The 16,897-nt window shown below is 34.4% G+C and overlaps 2 protein-coding genes and 1 long non-coding RNA gene across 5 annotated transcripts; 2 read left to right on the top strand and 1 right to left on the bottom strand.

Annotated features, from left to right (window-relative positions):
• The first annotated feature begins 5,741 nt into the window (after nucleotides 1–5,741).
• On the top strand, nucleotides 5,742–8,507 carry LOC140826072 (iron-sulfur assembly protein IscA-like 2, mitochondrial). The gene is made up of 4 exons (XM_073188183.1): nucleotides 5,742–6,065; nucleotides 6,482–6,606; nucleotides 6,749–6,857; nucleotides 8,138–8,507. Exons 1-4 carry the CDS (start codon nucleotides 5,889–5,891, stop codon nucleotides 8,198–8,200), a joined length of 474 nt encoding a protein of 157 aa, XP_073044284.1. The 5' UTR covers nucleotides 5,742–5,888; the 3' UTR covers nucleotides 8,201–8,507.
• Nucleotides 8,508–10,287: 1,780 nt separating this feature from the next.
• Nucleotides 10,288–14,745, top strand: LOC140826074 (uncharacterized). 3 transcript variants are annotated; one of them, XR_012116778.1, is made up of 6 exons: nucleotides 10,288–10,529; nucleotides 10,778–10,925; nucleotides 11,438–11,504; nucleotides 12,251–12,322; nucleotides 12,757–14,062; nucleotides 14,200–14,745. It is a non-coding gene; the product is annotated as an uncharacterized lncRNA (long non-coding RNA). The 3 variants fall into 3 exon arrangements; XR_012116777.1 differs by lacking the exon at nucleotides 11,438–11,504 and having other exon boundaries at nucleotides 12,757–13,015; nucleotides 13,980–14,062; nucleotides 14,200–14,742; XR_012116776.1 differs by lacking the exon at nucleotides 11,438–11,504 and having other exon boundaries at nucleotides 14,200–14,740.
• Nucleotides 14,746–16,024: 1,279 nt separating this feature from the next.
• LOC140828173 (2S seed storage albumin protein-like) lies at nucleotides 16,025–16,692 on the bottom strand. The gene has a single exon (XM_073191159.1). The coding sequence runs from the start codon at nucleotides 16,666–16,668 to the stop codon at nucleotides 16,195–16,197; it is 474 nt and encodes a 157-aa protein (XP_073047260.1). The 5' UTR covers nucleotides 16,669–16,692; the 3' UTR covers nucleotides 16,025–16,194.
• Nucleotides 16,693–16,897: the final 205 nt, after the last annotated feature.

A 16,897-nucleotide genomic window follows, 5' to 3' on the forward strand; every position in this document is an offset into this window, starting at 1 on the left:
GACATGACCATCGTTGTTGCTGATATGGTATCGAATATTGCTAACATAAATCGAGGACTCGAGAGTGAAGTTTGTAATTGTTCACAAACATTCTTTCTGTACCTAAATTATTCTATTTTATAGTGTCGTTGACTACGAGTTTCAAAGGCAAGTGAAAGCCCGGTAGAAGTGGGGTTTTTGAAAATAATTATACTCACCAATTCACATTAAACTTGATTTATTATAAATTTATTATAATTTTCATACAAAAAAAATATTTACAAGTTACATGCGTTGGATTATATATATATATATATATATATATATATATATATATATATATATATATTGAGTTGTGTGTGTTAATGAGCTTTTTTTTATATGTGAATGAAAATTAAGGAATGGTAAGTTTGTCACACATAGGAAAAATAAAGTGATATAGATGGGCTTATATTGTGTTCCGAATCATGAGCCCGATTTGTGAACTACTACAAAAGACTTGACTTATATGCAAGTGTGCTACCGTGCATGGCCCCCTCCCCCTCCAAATCATGAGCTTGATTTGAGTTGAAAAGGCTTGACTTGTATGTGTGGTACTGGTATGTCCAGATCGATCAAAGCAAAAATCAATTTGGTTTAAAAAAACTGTACTCGCTACATTAATCTTCAGTTTGGTTTGGTTTCACATATACAATACTTATATTATAAAGGTTTGTTTTTACGAACTTGCTTCAATCATTATGTTATTTGTATATTTCACTTACAACATGCACATATAACTTGTGCAAACATGCTAATTTAATAATAGAGCTTCAGTCACCAATACTATCGATTTGTTCTCGACAAAGTCAAATATTTAATCCTGAAAACGCAATATCACTTGGTAAAATTAAAAACCAAATTTTCGTTTCTCCACATTCAAATCGAAACGAAGAACTAGTGGAAAGTAGAAAATGACATGAATAAAATATATCCGTTGGTGTTTCTGCACCCCACCATCCATTTGAAACGGCTCTGGTTAAAAGGGAAAAGTGATCAGGTACTTTTATCATCAATCAGACACAGGGCCACGAAAATGACTTGTAGTAAAAGCAATCGAGTCAAGTCGGCAAGCATGCATATGATCGGTTAGAGTTTGACTCGAGCTCCAATTTCATCAAACTTAATTTTGAGTTCGAGTAGCTCGACTATCATGAATCTGATACTGTTATATACTGAAAGTTCTGTTTCCACAGTGTATGTGTGAGTTGAGGGTGAGTGTTGTGTGTTACAGAATATAGGTGTTGTGCGTAGGTGTTGCAACACTCACGACAACATGCAGCGGAAGTTTCAGTTTAAGAAGTTAACACACAACTTGAATTCTAATAAAAATAAGAGAGACGAGATATGAATTATGCACAAGTATAAAATACTTGTGCGGTGCCTCAGGGCAAAATAATTCACTAGAAAACTTGTAAGTTTACAAAAACCAATACTAGTGAAAGAATAAAACTCCCTTATTAAGGCGAGTAACAAATTGCATCCTAAACCTCTAACAAACCGTATAACCAATATACAAGGGATGCATCAACCGAGAAGTAAAAAGTCTTCAAAAATTCAACACACTAATCAACACAATGATTAGGTGTTGTCGTCATCGGATGTAAACACTTCTCGGCAACACTTAAACAATAGTACGAGATAGCTTCGATCTCCAAACTCCTCGAACTCCTTCGTCTCTCTACTCGTCGTCGCCTCGTTTTTCTTCTTGTAGTCCTATTTAACCTAGACAAAAAAGCAATTTCATTAGCAAACAAACTCTTTAAACATAAGGATAATATCTTAAAGATATTGTGATATCATATCATAAAAATATTATAATATCATATCAAATATTCAATATTATTCACATGTCTAGAAAGGCAAAATATTAAAGATAAACATGGAAAGAATATCAAGGAATAAAATTCCTTTCATATACTATTAGGAAAAATAAATTTTTTGGTCCACAACTTATCTGATTTTGAGTTTTAGTTCATTAAGTTTTCAAAGTTTGTTTTGATACACCGACTTTTAATTTTTGGCTATTTTTTCTAATTTTTTTACATGACATCGCAAAAGTTATCAATTTGTGATAATATAATGTCATTATTTTTTTATATTATGTCAACATTTTTCAGTGTCACGTCAGCATTTCGGCTAAATAGGACCGAAAGAAAAAAAATCAAAATTGGTGCACCAAAACAAAACTTTTAAAAATCAGTTGATTAAACCAATAAGGAAAAGTTAATGGATTTAAAAGTTATTTTCACAGTATAGTAGATATTTTGTGAGACGATTTCACGAATCTTTATTTATGAGACATGTTAACAATGCTCATATTTACAATCATAAGCAACACTTTTGGAGTAAAAAGTAATAATTTTTCATGGGTGACCCAAATAAAAAATATGTACTCTCGCGAAATTGACTTGTGAGACCGTCTCACAAAAGTTTTTGTGTTTCCTATATTATTATATAAGTTCAAAACCACTCGTGTCAAATTCGAACTCGGAAATGAGCATTTGAGAGAGTTTTATTTTGATAAACCAATATTTGTGTTTGAGTTTTGACTACCCATGTGCATTGGTACCACAATTTGATAATGGAGAAAGTGCTAAATTTTGATGATAGAAAAGTTCTCAAAATATTCTTGCACTTCCTCAAGATAAGGATGTAGATTTAGCGTGCATGTCTAGCACAATTGGCAATAATGTTCCTTTTTCATTATTTTTTCTTTGCATAGAACCTCGATTTCCCTAGAAATATTCCAATGGAAATGATAACAGACGGCCATATTCACTCAATATATATATTCTTATATTATCATATTTTTAGAGTTGTGTAACTTTTTTAAATTCTTATTAAATTTTAGAACTTTTACCCTTGATTTTTGAATTAATAGTAATTTAATATATGATAAGTTAGCGTATCCAAATATAAACAAATAGAATATGAAAATGGATAATCAACACAAATGTTCTTATGCATCAATAATTAAATCTCAAACTATTTCATCTGACTAGATTTATATGAGAATGATGTTTGAATTTTATGTCAAAATATCAAATCTTACTTGGAATGAGTACTCATTTCTATTTGGATAATTATTATTTTTTTAAAAATAATGAGTAGTTACTTTAAAATTGTATTCAATTAGTGTTTAAATCAATAGCCAAAGTACGCCACTTGATTTGAGAGTACTAACATGTGTGCGATAATGTGTAACTGGTGATAAATATTTGACAAATATTTTAAAACTATATTCAAATGATGTTTAAATTTAGTAGTCAAACTATCCCACTTACTTGGTTTGGGAGTACCCAATTGTTGTCCAATGTCCATCAAGTTTTCAATGTTTGCTTTTGATGTAAAGATTTTTAATTTTTGGTTATTTTATCCAAATTGTTAACATGACCTCTGATAAGTTAGCAGTTTTTTATGTCATTTTAATATTTTTCATTGCCATATCAACATTTTTCGGTGTTACATTAGTATTTCTCAGTGTTACGTCAGCAATTAGACTAAAATAGACGAAAATTAAAAATTAGTGTATCAAATCAAACATTGAGAACTCAATGACCAAAATCTAAAATTGAATAAGTTAGTAGACTCAAAAAGCTATTTACCCTAAAATATTTCTTTATTTTATCTTTATTTTGTATTTTCAAATGATAATATATATATCACACATAACATAAATAATTAGAGTAAAAAAGTTGTTTTTAAAGTTAATTTTATGTAATATCTATATTTTAACACAATAACTATTTAATACCAAATTTTTTTAATATATATGCACTAGTGCTTTCTGGGCTAATCCTGCTACAATGAGTGTATAACTTCTAGTGTGTTTATATAAGATGATCGATCGACCATCTCACAGTAAAATAAAATAATATTGATGGACTCTACATTTTTTGTTTCCAAGTGAGATGATCGGCCGATCGTCAAATACAAAACAAAAACCGAGAGATCTACTTCCAATGTAGTATAGAATTGCTCGTGTTTTAGGTAGTAACCACGAAATTTGCTGGAACTAACCACGAAAAATTCCATTACACCGAGTCAAAGGCCTTTTGGAGATCAGCTTTCATGTTATTGTTTCATTTATTGCAAGCTTGTGAATGTGGAAGTAAGAAGTCAGATTCTTATATTTATAACACGAAAGTGGAACACAAATTTCGTGGTTGCTACCAGAAACAAGAAGTTGTTACAATCCTCAGAGTCCCGGCTATCTTTCTATAAAAGGAAAACAAAAACTCTTATTAGATCGTCTTACGAGTCAATTTTGTGAGACAAATAAATTTCTTACACGACTCGACCTATGAAAATGTATTACTTTTTATTTTTTTAAAAAAACTCGTTTACTTGAATCGCAGAATTATTCTTCCCATCAATTGAACGTTCCATGGTAAGAAATCCTAAAAAATCATGTTAACACAAAAACAAACCTTTCTGGGAGTAGGAAGATCGAATTCCATGAACACCAAACAGCGCGCAATCAAACCAGGTTTCCTGTCAACCTCCGTGGCAGAAATGAACCCCTTCTTAAACTTCTTTGTTCTACAATCCCAAGTTTAGTAAGTCTTTTATCTCTTCAAATTCAAAACATTAACAAATAAGCTTGATTCAGTTTCTAATATCTATCGTCACCTTGCCTGTATTCATTTAAAATGTAAAATTTATCGGATTCGGAATAAATCCTCTGCTTCTATGCTATATTTCCTGCTGCATAAATATATACGGTATAATAATTTCAATGATGTAACAATTTACTTGCCAACTAATAAAAATTAAGGGCTAATTTCAGCATATATATAATAGCAAAATCATGAAATTGACCCATTCTCCCTTATATATATATACCTCCTTTGAACATGATAATTTTCTTATAATTAGGGAAGTGGGTGATCCGGATTTCCCAGATTAATAATTAGTTATTGTTGGAGCTAGTTCAAATATAGTCGCAAATTGTCACTTGCTAACAATCAATATTATTACAAGCAATTCTTGATACGATGTGTGCACCAGATTGAATTTTGTGTGTGTGTGTGTGTGTGTGTTTGTATATATACACACTTAGAAGTTTGACCGATGAAAACTTTGAGAATTCAGTTGAATAGGGGGAATGTGGAGAGACCTACTACAAGAAGAGTCGAGTGCCTTAGAGGCAGAGCCATCGGGCAATGGGAGCAGGAGAAATATGTAATGCTGTCGTACCGTATTATCGAAAAATTAATGACATAACGAGATCCTGGTGAATTGTTAAGTCCTCATTATAATTAGAACCTTCCAAATATCACTTGCCCATAAAAAAAGATAACAACAGCAATACCTGGACGAGTCGTTCCTCTCTATTGCAATCTTCCCTTTCCTGCTAGCCTTATTCTTTGCTCTCTGATCAAATTACTTTTCTCATTCGTCGGAGTTGGATTTCTTTGATTTTCTTGATTCAATGGCCAAGTGAACGAGTGAGTTAATCGGCCCTGTTTCTACCATAATAGATGCTTATTTGGGTAAAATGCTCATATTAATTAATCTTACAAATTTATAGAACCTACAGAAATATTGAAATTTATTTTAAAATAAATCGATTAATTCAGTTAACCAATTTTTTTATAACAATAATTACAATCCAACTCAATCAACTTTTTAGTTGATCATATTAATCGAGTAAAAGTCATACCGAGTTTTGCAAAAAAATAAATGAATAATATTCTCTAGTGTACCCCATTAATAAGCCCAATTCTTGACAAGGGTCGGTTAAATGGGTCAACAATCGAAGGTGTGTTCAGCATACGCCAGCCGAACATAATATGTTCTTCACTTTCCATTTCTTCAATTGATTGATACGTACGTAGGTAGTTTAATCGGAGGAAGATAGAGCTATGGCAACCACGCCGCGTTCGCTGATTTCTCGGCTCTCACCCTACTTCTCGGCTCGGCTTCGTCGGAATTATCGGCTTCTTAGCTCATCCACCGCCCTCCGAGAATCTCGGACTTTGTCTCCAGAATCTCCTTCGGAATCTCCTGATGACCTTCATTTGACAGACAGCTGCGTTCGGGTACTCTTCCGTTACCCTTTTGTTTTTACGGGACGGATGAATTTTGGTCATTGTTTGAATTTTCTTATGCGTCTGGGTTTGACGGGTATATCATTATTTGATTTGCATTCTCGCTGCGGATTGAATTGATTGAGGTGTGGAAATTTAAGATATTGGTTTGTCATGAGCTTTGGGATTGATTAGAGAGATTGATTCGATTGAGAGATTGATGCTTTAAGACTCTTATTTTCAGGTTAAGGTGATGCCGTGATGGAGTAATATACGAATGTTTTTTTCATTTTCATCATGCTTTTATTGTACTTTTATGCATAGATTTGTCAGGACATGCTTTTGTTTGTATAATTCACGTTCTTGAGCAAGTTTTGGACAATCTTTGTGTTGGATGAAAGCCCAACTCATGTGCTAATGTTGTGTAGAGAATGAAAGAGTTGCAAGCTGATGAAGGCCATGAGAAGTTGTTGCGCTTGAGCATAGAAGCTGGAGGTTGCTCTGGTTTCCAGTATAAATTTTCACTGGACGACACAATCAGTGGTGATGACAGGTGCAATTTGCTCTCCAGGATCATGTGATGGGTAGTATTATTGTCGTTCTACATCAAATATGTTCGAGTAAATTAGATATTCTGATAATATTTGGTGTAGTTCCTCTAAGAAAATATGTCTTTAAATTCTGAATTTTTGCAGGGTTTTTGAGCAGGATGGAGTTAAAGTGGTTATTGACAAGATTTCCCACGGATTTGTTAAGGGTGCAACTGTTGATTTTGCAGAAGAGCTGATCCGTTCTGCTTTTCAGGTCCGTTCAATATGACTGGGGCCTTAACTTTATTTAATTATAGCTCCATCAGCTGTATCTGTTCATCCATCGTTATCCTGCAAAAAAATATCAGTTTTTTTGCTGTTACATGTCCAAGCGGTTAAATATACCCATTCCTTTGGATAACAGAAAAAATAACATTCAATGGCCATGAAGATTGTCCATAGTCATCTTACATCAGCATGATTGACATTCTTTTTTCCTTTTTTTAAGGATTATCAGGATTAACATTCTTGGTTGTGCCTTTTTGTGGAGCCTGTTTCCTTTCAGTATGTTAGATGTTAAGTTCTGAATTTCTGACTTGCTTGTACTGCCACTTCTTTTATGACCTCAAACTTACTTATAGATGTCAAATAAAATGGGCCAAAAATTTAGTGCTTATGGGTCCTGGATTCTAACTCATTCACAAGATGAACAAAAAGTCACCGATAGTAGTGTAAGAAGTCTCCTATTCAGACTGTATTGCTGAAAGAAAATCTCTGAAATATTGATGATTGCTGTCTCCTTGAGTCTACATCTTGGTTTATCTTCGTGCTATGGGTAAACCAAATAGGTTCCGATATCACTAGTATCATGGCAACCTATGTTGTTAGAAGTGTATTAGTGGTAAAATTTACGTTGGAATGGTTATGTAAGCATGAGACTATTAATTAGTATAAATCTGAGGTCTCATTCCTTTTAGTGTTCATGTTGGAATAAGTCACACTTCCGTTTCTTTTACCGTGACAGAAACTTGAAGAAATTTGCAATCAATTTTAACTTGGTTGTCTTTACAGCTTTACCTATGATGTACTAAGTCGCCTATGTGGGCTTTGACCCGATCACATGACAAGATAAGATATTCATTAATTTGAATGAATTTTTTTCTGTAGGGATTGATATTTATTAGGTATTCGACTCGAAATGGTTTGGTCTCTACATTCACAAAAAGGGTTATTGTATTGTGGAACCGTTGTGGGTGTTTTCGTAATACTCATGTAACCGTGATGTATTTGGTTCGTGATCGAGATATTATAAGAGTACCAATCAAAGGTCCTGGATTAATGAGGATTTACATCATATGCTTCCGTCAACCTATAACTTCTTGCAGTCCTCTTGAAACTTCGAGTTTTACTGCATCTTTGAAACTTTGTCTGTTTTCCTCGTGAATAATTCATTTATTAAATATTGAAATGGAAGTTGAATGCATTGAAAGTTTTTGTTTGTTGCTACGAGTAGCCATATTTAGCCAACCCCATGATGAATTTCTTTATATTCAGGTGTCAAAAAATCCAAGCGCAGTGGGCGGCTGCAGCTGTAAAAGTTCATTCATGACAAAGTAGTAGTTTTCCCATTTCCATGATCCCGATAGATGCAGGAGATCTACCATAAAGCTTCAATGGCTAATCTACTTGGATGCTTCGCATACCTATAAAGCAATTCATTTATATGCTGATTTTTTTGTTGTATACACAGCAAGAACTGGCGCGGGTATTCTTTTAATGAGTTATTTCGCATGTGATGAAATAGATCTGCCTCAACACATTGAAGCATTTGTACGAACAACTTCCTTTGTGCAAAAAAGAAAGGAGCTTAGGTTATGTGCAGTGCTAAGGTTCTATAGAATATGGCAAGCTCAAGCCTTTCTTTGCTCATGGTGTAGTTAAATTTTCCTTACATACAATTATATACTTGTGAAAAGTGTTTTCCTTTTCATATATCTGCGGCCTAGTATATGCTAAAAATTGTTTTGGCCGAAATGAATTAACAAATAACTTCGCATTACGGTAAAGGGAGGCCTCACAATGAGAAATAGAATAGATAAGAAGACTAGTTTAGCACTTGATGATTTCAACCAATAAGTTACTAGGAATAAGAAGTTTTTGGACAGTTCAATTCAGCATAGGTATTAGGTGTCATTGGCTTATGATATGATTTACCCATATATTCCATGTAAGTAATGATTTCAATTTGTTTGACCATCCAATTTTTATTAATACATGATGTTTATTTCACTATGTGTAGTATATTTAGAAAATTGTATGCTGAATCAATCATAAGCTTCGTTTCACCACAACTGACCCTACAGGCTTAGCCTTTTTGAGTGGTATTTTGGAAGAGCCACGAGAGTCCCGAGGAAATTAATTGGCAGGGATGAGATTAGACATGATAGGTGAATATTATAGTTGGTGAGAAGATTATTTTTTATTTTTAAAAATTTACGAGAAAATTTTAAAAATATTTTTGGATTTGATCGAATCGATGGATATGATTTGGATGGAGTGATTTGAAACTATTTGTTATGCGATTCTTATAATAATGGAATTGTTTTCCAAAATAAACTTAGATGTTTTTAATCAACCTTAGTTGAATACTAAGGATTGATCGCTTTGTGCTGCCAAATAATAGCTAGGAAAAAAACCATATGAAATCAAAAATTAGTGACACTTGCTATATAATTAAGAATTTAAAAATTAGTCTCATTTTTTAGTTGGATACTAATATCCCTCTTTTTAATATTAAAATCAAACGCTATAATGTTAAATTCATTAATATAAAAAATTATAGGAAAAGTATACTTTTAATATCATATTTTTATATCAAAACACTTTTGGTCTCTAAGCATTTCAACTCAACACTTTTAATCATATGATATTAACTACAATGAGTTATAATGAACTCTTATAAGAATTTGAGTTATCATTTTTGTAAAGTAGAGACAATACGAATTGATATTACAAAGACAAAAACTTATATGAGACGGTCTCACGTGTCGTATTTGTGAGAGAGATCTATTATTTAGGTCATCCATGAAAAAGTATTACTTTTTATGCTAGGAGTATTACTTTTTATTGTGAATATCGGTAGGGTTGATCCGTCTCACAGATTAAGATCCGTGAGACGGTCTCACATAAGACCCACTCTATTACAAAAGTTCGTTATACAGTCGTGCTTATTTTTCTGTTCGAGAAATGATACTATATATTTTTTATTTTAATTTAAAATAATAATATATTTTAATACTTTGTAATCCTTATTTTTTAAAGGTAATATTTTCTTTTCAATTTAGTTGAAATCTAAAACAATATAATGTTCAAATACAAATCTATACTAACATTATTATTATTATTTTTTAGTTGAAAGGCTAATAATAATATCTTTATGTATTTTTTTGAAAAAATAAAATAAAAATATTCATCTCGAATTACAAAAATTGCATTTTGTTTAATTAAAAAATCATAGAAATTATATTAATAATTGTGTATTCTATATCTAATATACTTAAAAAATATTTTTTTTATCTTGTCTATATTTTAAATAATCATATCATAATAACATAAAAATTTATTATGCAAAACTATATTTATAATTTTAATATTAATATAATATCTAAAATTTTCACACAAAATTACAAAATTTTAATATGGCACAAGTTTATAACATGATTAATACCAAGACATCACTGATTGAAGAGTAAAGATCGTACCTTTGCCGGCTGCTAGTGCTGCCGGCTCGAGTCCACCGCACTGATCTCTACTATAATTTGCATGATGATGAATTTCAGTGACGAGAATTTCGAGCTGAAAGAAATTCAGAAACTCGAAGACCACAGCGATAGGGTTTGGAGCCTTGCCTGGAAACCGGCCACCGGAATGGACGGTGTCACCGCAGGTCTTACTTTATCTTTCCGAATTTATTTCAATTCTGGATATTTATAACCCCCTGTGTGTAAGAGAAAATGAATTCCCCCCTGTGTGGAAGAGAAAATGAATTCAATGATACTTCGTCTCTTCCTTATCGTGAATTTCGCACATCACAAGTGCAAAATTTTATTACGCTGCTTAATAACATGGACAAAAATGTGAAAGAAACTTTATTGGATTTTGTTTTATTTTGGCGTTAATACTGATCTGTTGCAGGCAGTGTTGGAGGAGACGCACACCAGGACTGTTAGATCATGTGCGTGGTCACCATTTGGTAAATTTATTGGCTATGGCTAGCTTTGATGCCACCACAGCCATATGGGAAGATGTTGGAGGTGATTTCGAATGTGTGTCCACTTTAGAGGTATTTGTATATTATGTGATCAAGTAAGAATCATTTTGGTGGTGGAGTTTTGTTGTGTGATTCGATTGAGTGACAATTATAATATTTGGTTTTTAATATGTTCGCTTTTTCTGAAATTGATGTATAAAAATGGTAAATTGATGTCCATGGTCATTAAAACGAAGTTAAAAATGTCTCTTGGAATGCATGTGGCTCATTGTTCATGACTTGTGGGCGAGACAAATCGGTTTGGATATGAGAAGTATTACCACATAATGAGTTTGAATGTGCTTCTGTGCTGCAAAGACATACACAGGAGGTTAAAATGGTCCAATGGCATCCGGCAATGGATATTCTGTTTTCATGTAGCTATGACAATAGGATTAGGTACTGTGGATGTAAAATAAGAAAGCTGGCAATGTTTAGGATATTCTAGCATCTGTTAATCCTTGTAAAACTGTCTGCTAGTTTATGGCATTCTTTCTGTTTAAATTTAATCTAAAAAATGTATCAGACTCGTTAAACTGTTGTAGATTTGGGCAGAGGATGGGGACAGTGATGATTGGTGCACTGTGTTCAAACTTTAGGAGAATTAAACGGGTAGTTTTTGACTGAACGTGTTTGTTGTATACATCAGTGGCCTTAAAACAATGGCAATCTGTGGTCCATTATTATTATTATTGGATATTTTGCAATAATTTCATTATGCTATATCACCGAACCTATTGTACGTGGTATAAATAATTCCTAGTTTTAAATGCTGTTGATTTGTGTGATAATGAATCATCATTTCTAAATGGGCGAGTCATGCTCCTAAGACTCAACAATTGAAGCAAGTAAAAGTTTCGGTAAAGATTTCAGGTGTTAGTTTGTTCACTGATCATTCTACGAAACTTACCACAGATCGAACTGTTATACCAAGTTTTTTTTATTATCACTGACCTGAATTCAAGTAGCACAATTGTCACTCTGTCAAAGTAAGGAGTTTAAATCTGCTTTGTTTCACTTTCCTTTATAGTTGTCTTATGATTACGTGCTTTGTTCTGTGCTGTAAGCTTTTCTTCATTTAATGAGTAAGCTTTACTTTTGATATTGGATCTATAAATTGAGATTCTTTAAGATTCTCGTAAAATGTAACACCTTTGTTTTTTGTCCTTTTAGTTGCCACATCTACAGTCTGGGCATTATCTTTTCATTCTCTGCTTGGATATTTAATGACCGTAACATTCAATTAACCACATATAAGTCGAGTCTTATAAGTAGTGTAATCACGAAATATGTTCAATGACAGTAAAATAGAATAATTGTGAGGCTAGGTATAATGCAGTAAATTTTTTCTTTTGCAGTGATGATCTAACTGCTAAAATATGGGGCACTGACATCATACAACTGCAGTCCGGCAATGGAAATGCCCATTGGTGAGCAATGCATTAACATTTGTGCTTGATCCTTCTTTTTTGATAGATTTTCTTATAGTTTATTTCGGGTTTGTTCTTTTTGTTTCTTGATTTGGATGACAGAGAAGGTTTGAATCAAGTAGTCTCATGTTTCATTTAATTTACTCCTGCCCATAAATTCCCAATCAAGAAAATGAAGTAACAAACTTGAAAGAAGATGAGTCTAAACTTATAAAGATTGGAATAAAAAATTTAAATTGACTTTTTCATGGAAAAATGTAACCACTTATTTTTTTTATAAGATTTTATTATAAGAATACAACATTATTTAATAATAAAAGGTTCAAAGATTTTGACAAATTCTATAAATTATATATGTTTAATCAGGTTGTTCGAATTTAAATCATAATATGAAGTTGAATTAACATTTATTATGGTTTTTTTTTTTTTGCCAGGACGCATATTTCTACTCTCTCAGGTTATCATGACCTAACAATTTTTCTGTCCATTGGTCGAGGTAGCAAATTCTTCTCTATTTTTACTCCCATTGCCTTGTTTTAAAAAGAATGGGTAATGTTTTCGTTCTATATTGTCATATCTTTTATCTCCTTTTGCATTCACAATTTGAGCTGGAATATGAGAGGGGAGGGAATATTTGCACTGGATCTGCTGATGATGCTATCCCGTTTATTTGTTGGGAGTGAAGATGACATGGTATTAACAAAAAGTCGTACTTTTTCACTGGATGGGTTCTCTATTGTATTCATTTTTTGGCACTCTCATTTTCATGATGAGATTGCATAATACCTTTCGTTATCTTCTGCTCACATTTATAGCAATTTTGTCATCTGCATTCCGATACATCACCTAGGTGTAAATTTCATTTTTTTTCTATGCCTCGAGTCCTTCTAAGACCTGTGTTAGCGGTCTCCACCTTTGTCATCGTAATGGTCCTTCCAAGATGTACATAAATCGTGGTCTTTTTTTTCAAGCTGTCCTCGCCTTTGTTGTTATGTTTGTTGAGAAGATTTAAGTTTTTGGTTGGAGATGTTGCCTGTTATTCGCCAACCTAAGTTCCTTGCCAAATCTTTCCACTGATTTCAGCCCCTGTTGCGGTCACAGGTTACATTGTCGCAAGGAAATTTCTCATAGTTCTACTACTTTATGGCATTACCCTTTCATCTCACACCTTTAGAATGGAGTAGATGACTAGTTTTTTAGTTTATTAAAGAAAAACTGAATCAGATTGAGTGCTAATTGAATAGTTAAGGCTAGATGATATCACTAGTTGCATGTGTGCCTTTTCAAATATACAGCAAAACCAGTATTGTTGAAGATTAACTCAAGGAAAAGTTGGACTGCCTTGAAAGGCATTGACATGATTGTCTGTCTGTTAAGCCCGTATGTCTAATCATGTGAGCTTTGACTTGTTACTTTACCATGCTTTCTTGTCATACCAGAATGGCACTGACATTGAATATATTCTTATGAAATATACCTGAAGGGTGTGCTAATAAAATAACTTACGTAACATGTCTAACTCTTATGATTTCAGTGAGCAACTGCTTGAGACTCTGGTCTATGCACTACGCTTCTTAACATTATTTGTTCAAGTTCATCTTGACGTTGTATGGGTGTTACTTTCATGCATCCATTTTGTTTTTGTGTGGTACTACAGGTTGGTGGACCTACTACAAACTGCTACTAATGAACGAGAAAGTTCATGACATGGATGTGAATGCTGTGCAGTGGAGTTCCAAGGTAATTTTGAAAGTGGAATGGGGATTTGTCTATACATGAGTATCCAATCACTCACTCTTATAGAGGCATTAGTGCCATAAAATATTGTTTTCCCCTCTATGGTTGGTGTTTGCTTACTCCGGTCATTTTTCATGTAGACAGTTCACTCCAACAATATATTTCCTTCATCACAACGAAATAGGAAAACAAGTGTCTTGCCTCTGCAAGTGATGATGGCACTGTCAAGATATGGGACTTAACAACCGCTTCACCTGATCAGAAAAAATTGCTTCCATCGTTCTATGCACGTTTCAATTAGCAAATACATTTGCTAATTATATTGTCATGTTGTGGAAGTATCACCATTTGCATAATAAGAACAGCAAAATCGATGTAAATTTTTATCAATAAGAAATTTCAGAATCATATGAAGTCACCCGACCTAATTGTCTTTCCTGCGCGATGCTAGTGTCCTTAACTAAAGGATACCAAATCCCACTCTGTATCAGGGATTGAATAGTTAATTTCCTAGACTTGATCTTCTTAGATTTCCCCTTTAGAGCTCTCCCAAGGTTGGTTTTTTAGAACAAAAATTGAATGATGTCACTTATCAAGACCAAAGAAATGTACATTTATAAGAATTGTCCGAAAAATACAGATACTAGTACTACAGTAAAGTGCATATATGTTTACAGCAGGAGATACAATCCTAGAAGAAACACAAAACCTTTAGCCTATCATCATCAACCGTTCTTCACTGCATTTGAATTGACTCCTCCTCTTCTTCCCACAAAGGCCGCTCTTGCGGAAACAACAGCTTTGTCTCCCGGCATGGAGTCGAATGCCTTGCTATCAATCCAATCTTTGAGCAAATCCTCCTGTCCCCATATCTCCGGTACCTGAACCCGACCCACCACCTCCACCCCGTTTCTCTTCAATCTCTCCCATGCTGATCCCTCTTCTAGCTTCCTCTCCTTTGGTTCCGTCTTTGGATTCCGCGGAAGCATGGTAGAGAATATGAAGTGATAATTGAAGTAAGCAGATTTATTCTCACGCCAATTGTTTCTATCTACTCCATTTCCGGAATACTTCTCTGCTCCTATTTATAGTGTAGGAAATGAGAATGGAAGGAAAAGGAGACGAAAGATGGGGAAAGCGTTGTTTTATCGGAAAGTGATTTGGCTTACAAGGTAAGTGACAACCCGGACTGTATTTTGTTGAGATTCAGATTCTTGTTCCTGAGTTTTCGTTGTCACGTGTATCAGTAGATCCATATCAAGTGGTTTAGATTAAATCGTACTGGGGTAAAGATACATATTTGGTTTAATGCATCCAACGATATTTGGTGCAATGTCTCGAGAAAGCAACTGAATCAATGGAAGCATTTATTTTTTGGGAAAGGGATTGTGATTTTTGGTGGATGTATTGTGAGGTCGATATTGGTGTGGGGAACTTTGGGTCGATAGGAGTGAATTGAGTCGTTCTCTCGAGATGCCTGACTTTGTTGAAATTGGATGCTGAGCCGGGAGAACATATTTTGTCCAACATCGGTGTCTCCTCGGAAAATCGCTATCCTGATATTCTTCCAACATACCCCATCCGTTCCAAAGATCTTCACTAGACATGCCCCGGGTCGGTTAACCGTTGACACGGTTCCGCTAAAATATTTATTTTTTATAATAAAGTTTTTTTCATACATAACAACTACTATATTTACATTTTTCTATAAATAATTATTTAATGTATCATTTCGCCTATTTTGATATAGATAATTATTAAAACATTAATTCGGTATTTAAAAAAAAAAAGATGAGTAGCACCTGGTGGTACACATGATTTTTTTTCTTATAGCCCCAGTTCATGAGTGACGACTGAGATTCAAAACATGGATATGTTTGTAAGAAGTTTCTGAGATATCTTTATCTATGTGGGTGTACATTTAATATATATCATATTTTGTCTGATTTGTTTTAGACCCAAAAATCAATAGCTAAAACCAGTAAATGACTTGATTTAGATAATAAGCTAGTTTATTTAATTTACAAACGACTCACTTTTATTTCATACCGATATTATTATCACACAGAATCGGCACATTCTAGCTAGCACAAAATCTCTCCACCGGAAGAGCTGCAGTACTCTCCGCCTTGATTCTACACAAACACAGCGTTCAATTGGCATTGCTGAGGGCGCGTGAACTGGCACCTGCGGGGAAGTTCTCTTGCTCTCTCGTACACCTCCTGGATTTCCTCGCCTTGATAGCCGGGCCCCCCTTGCTGTTGCTCCTTCACCACCTGCCTGATGGCTTCGCAGCGGCACTCCTCGTTCACATTCCGGAGTTCATTGCAGCACTCCTTCAGGGATCCGCTCTGCTTGCCGCGGTTCAAGGCCAGGAGGAGTTCTCCATCTACGGAGTCGAATCGGCCGCCTTCCCTTCCTTGTTGGAAGTACCTTTGGCAGGAGCGGAACTGGCGGCCCTGCACCTGCTGTTGGCACTCCTGCTGCCGCCCTCGGTTGTCTTCATCATCGATGGTGGTGGTGCTGACAGTGGTGGTGTAGGTGTTGGCCGCGGCCAGGGATACCATAGCCACAAGAAGAGCTGCCGCGAGTGCAAGATTCTTCGCCATGGTTGGGATTTGATCGTGTATTTGTTCGTCGTGAAAGGGGGATTTTATAGATCGTGGTTTTCGTGGGTTTGCATGGGCTTTTTACGTGTTGCGTGATGAAAGAAAGGTGGATGGATTTCTTCAGAAAGGGTGTAGGTAGCGTTCTCGAGTTTCCACGTCCCGCTTGCATGGCCTTCACGCGTTGAAATTAGTTTTCGATCTTCCACGTCTCGCTTGCATGGCTTCACGC

The sequence above is a fragment of the Primulina eburnea genome, chromosome 3, assembly GCF_022965805.1.
Source record: "Primulina eburnea isolate SZY01 chromosome 3, ASM2296580v1, whole genome shotgun sequence".
In the NCBI taxonomy this organism is placed as follows: Eukaryota; Viridiplantae; Streptophyta; class Magnoliopsida; order Lamiales; family Gesneriaceae; genus Primulina; species Primulina eburnea.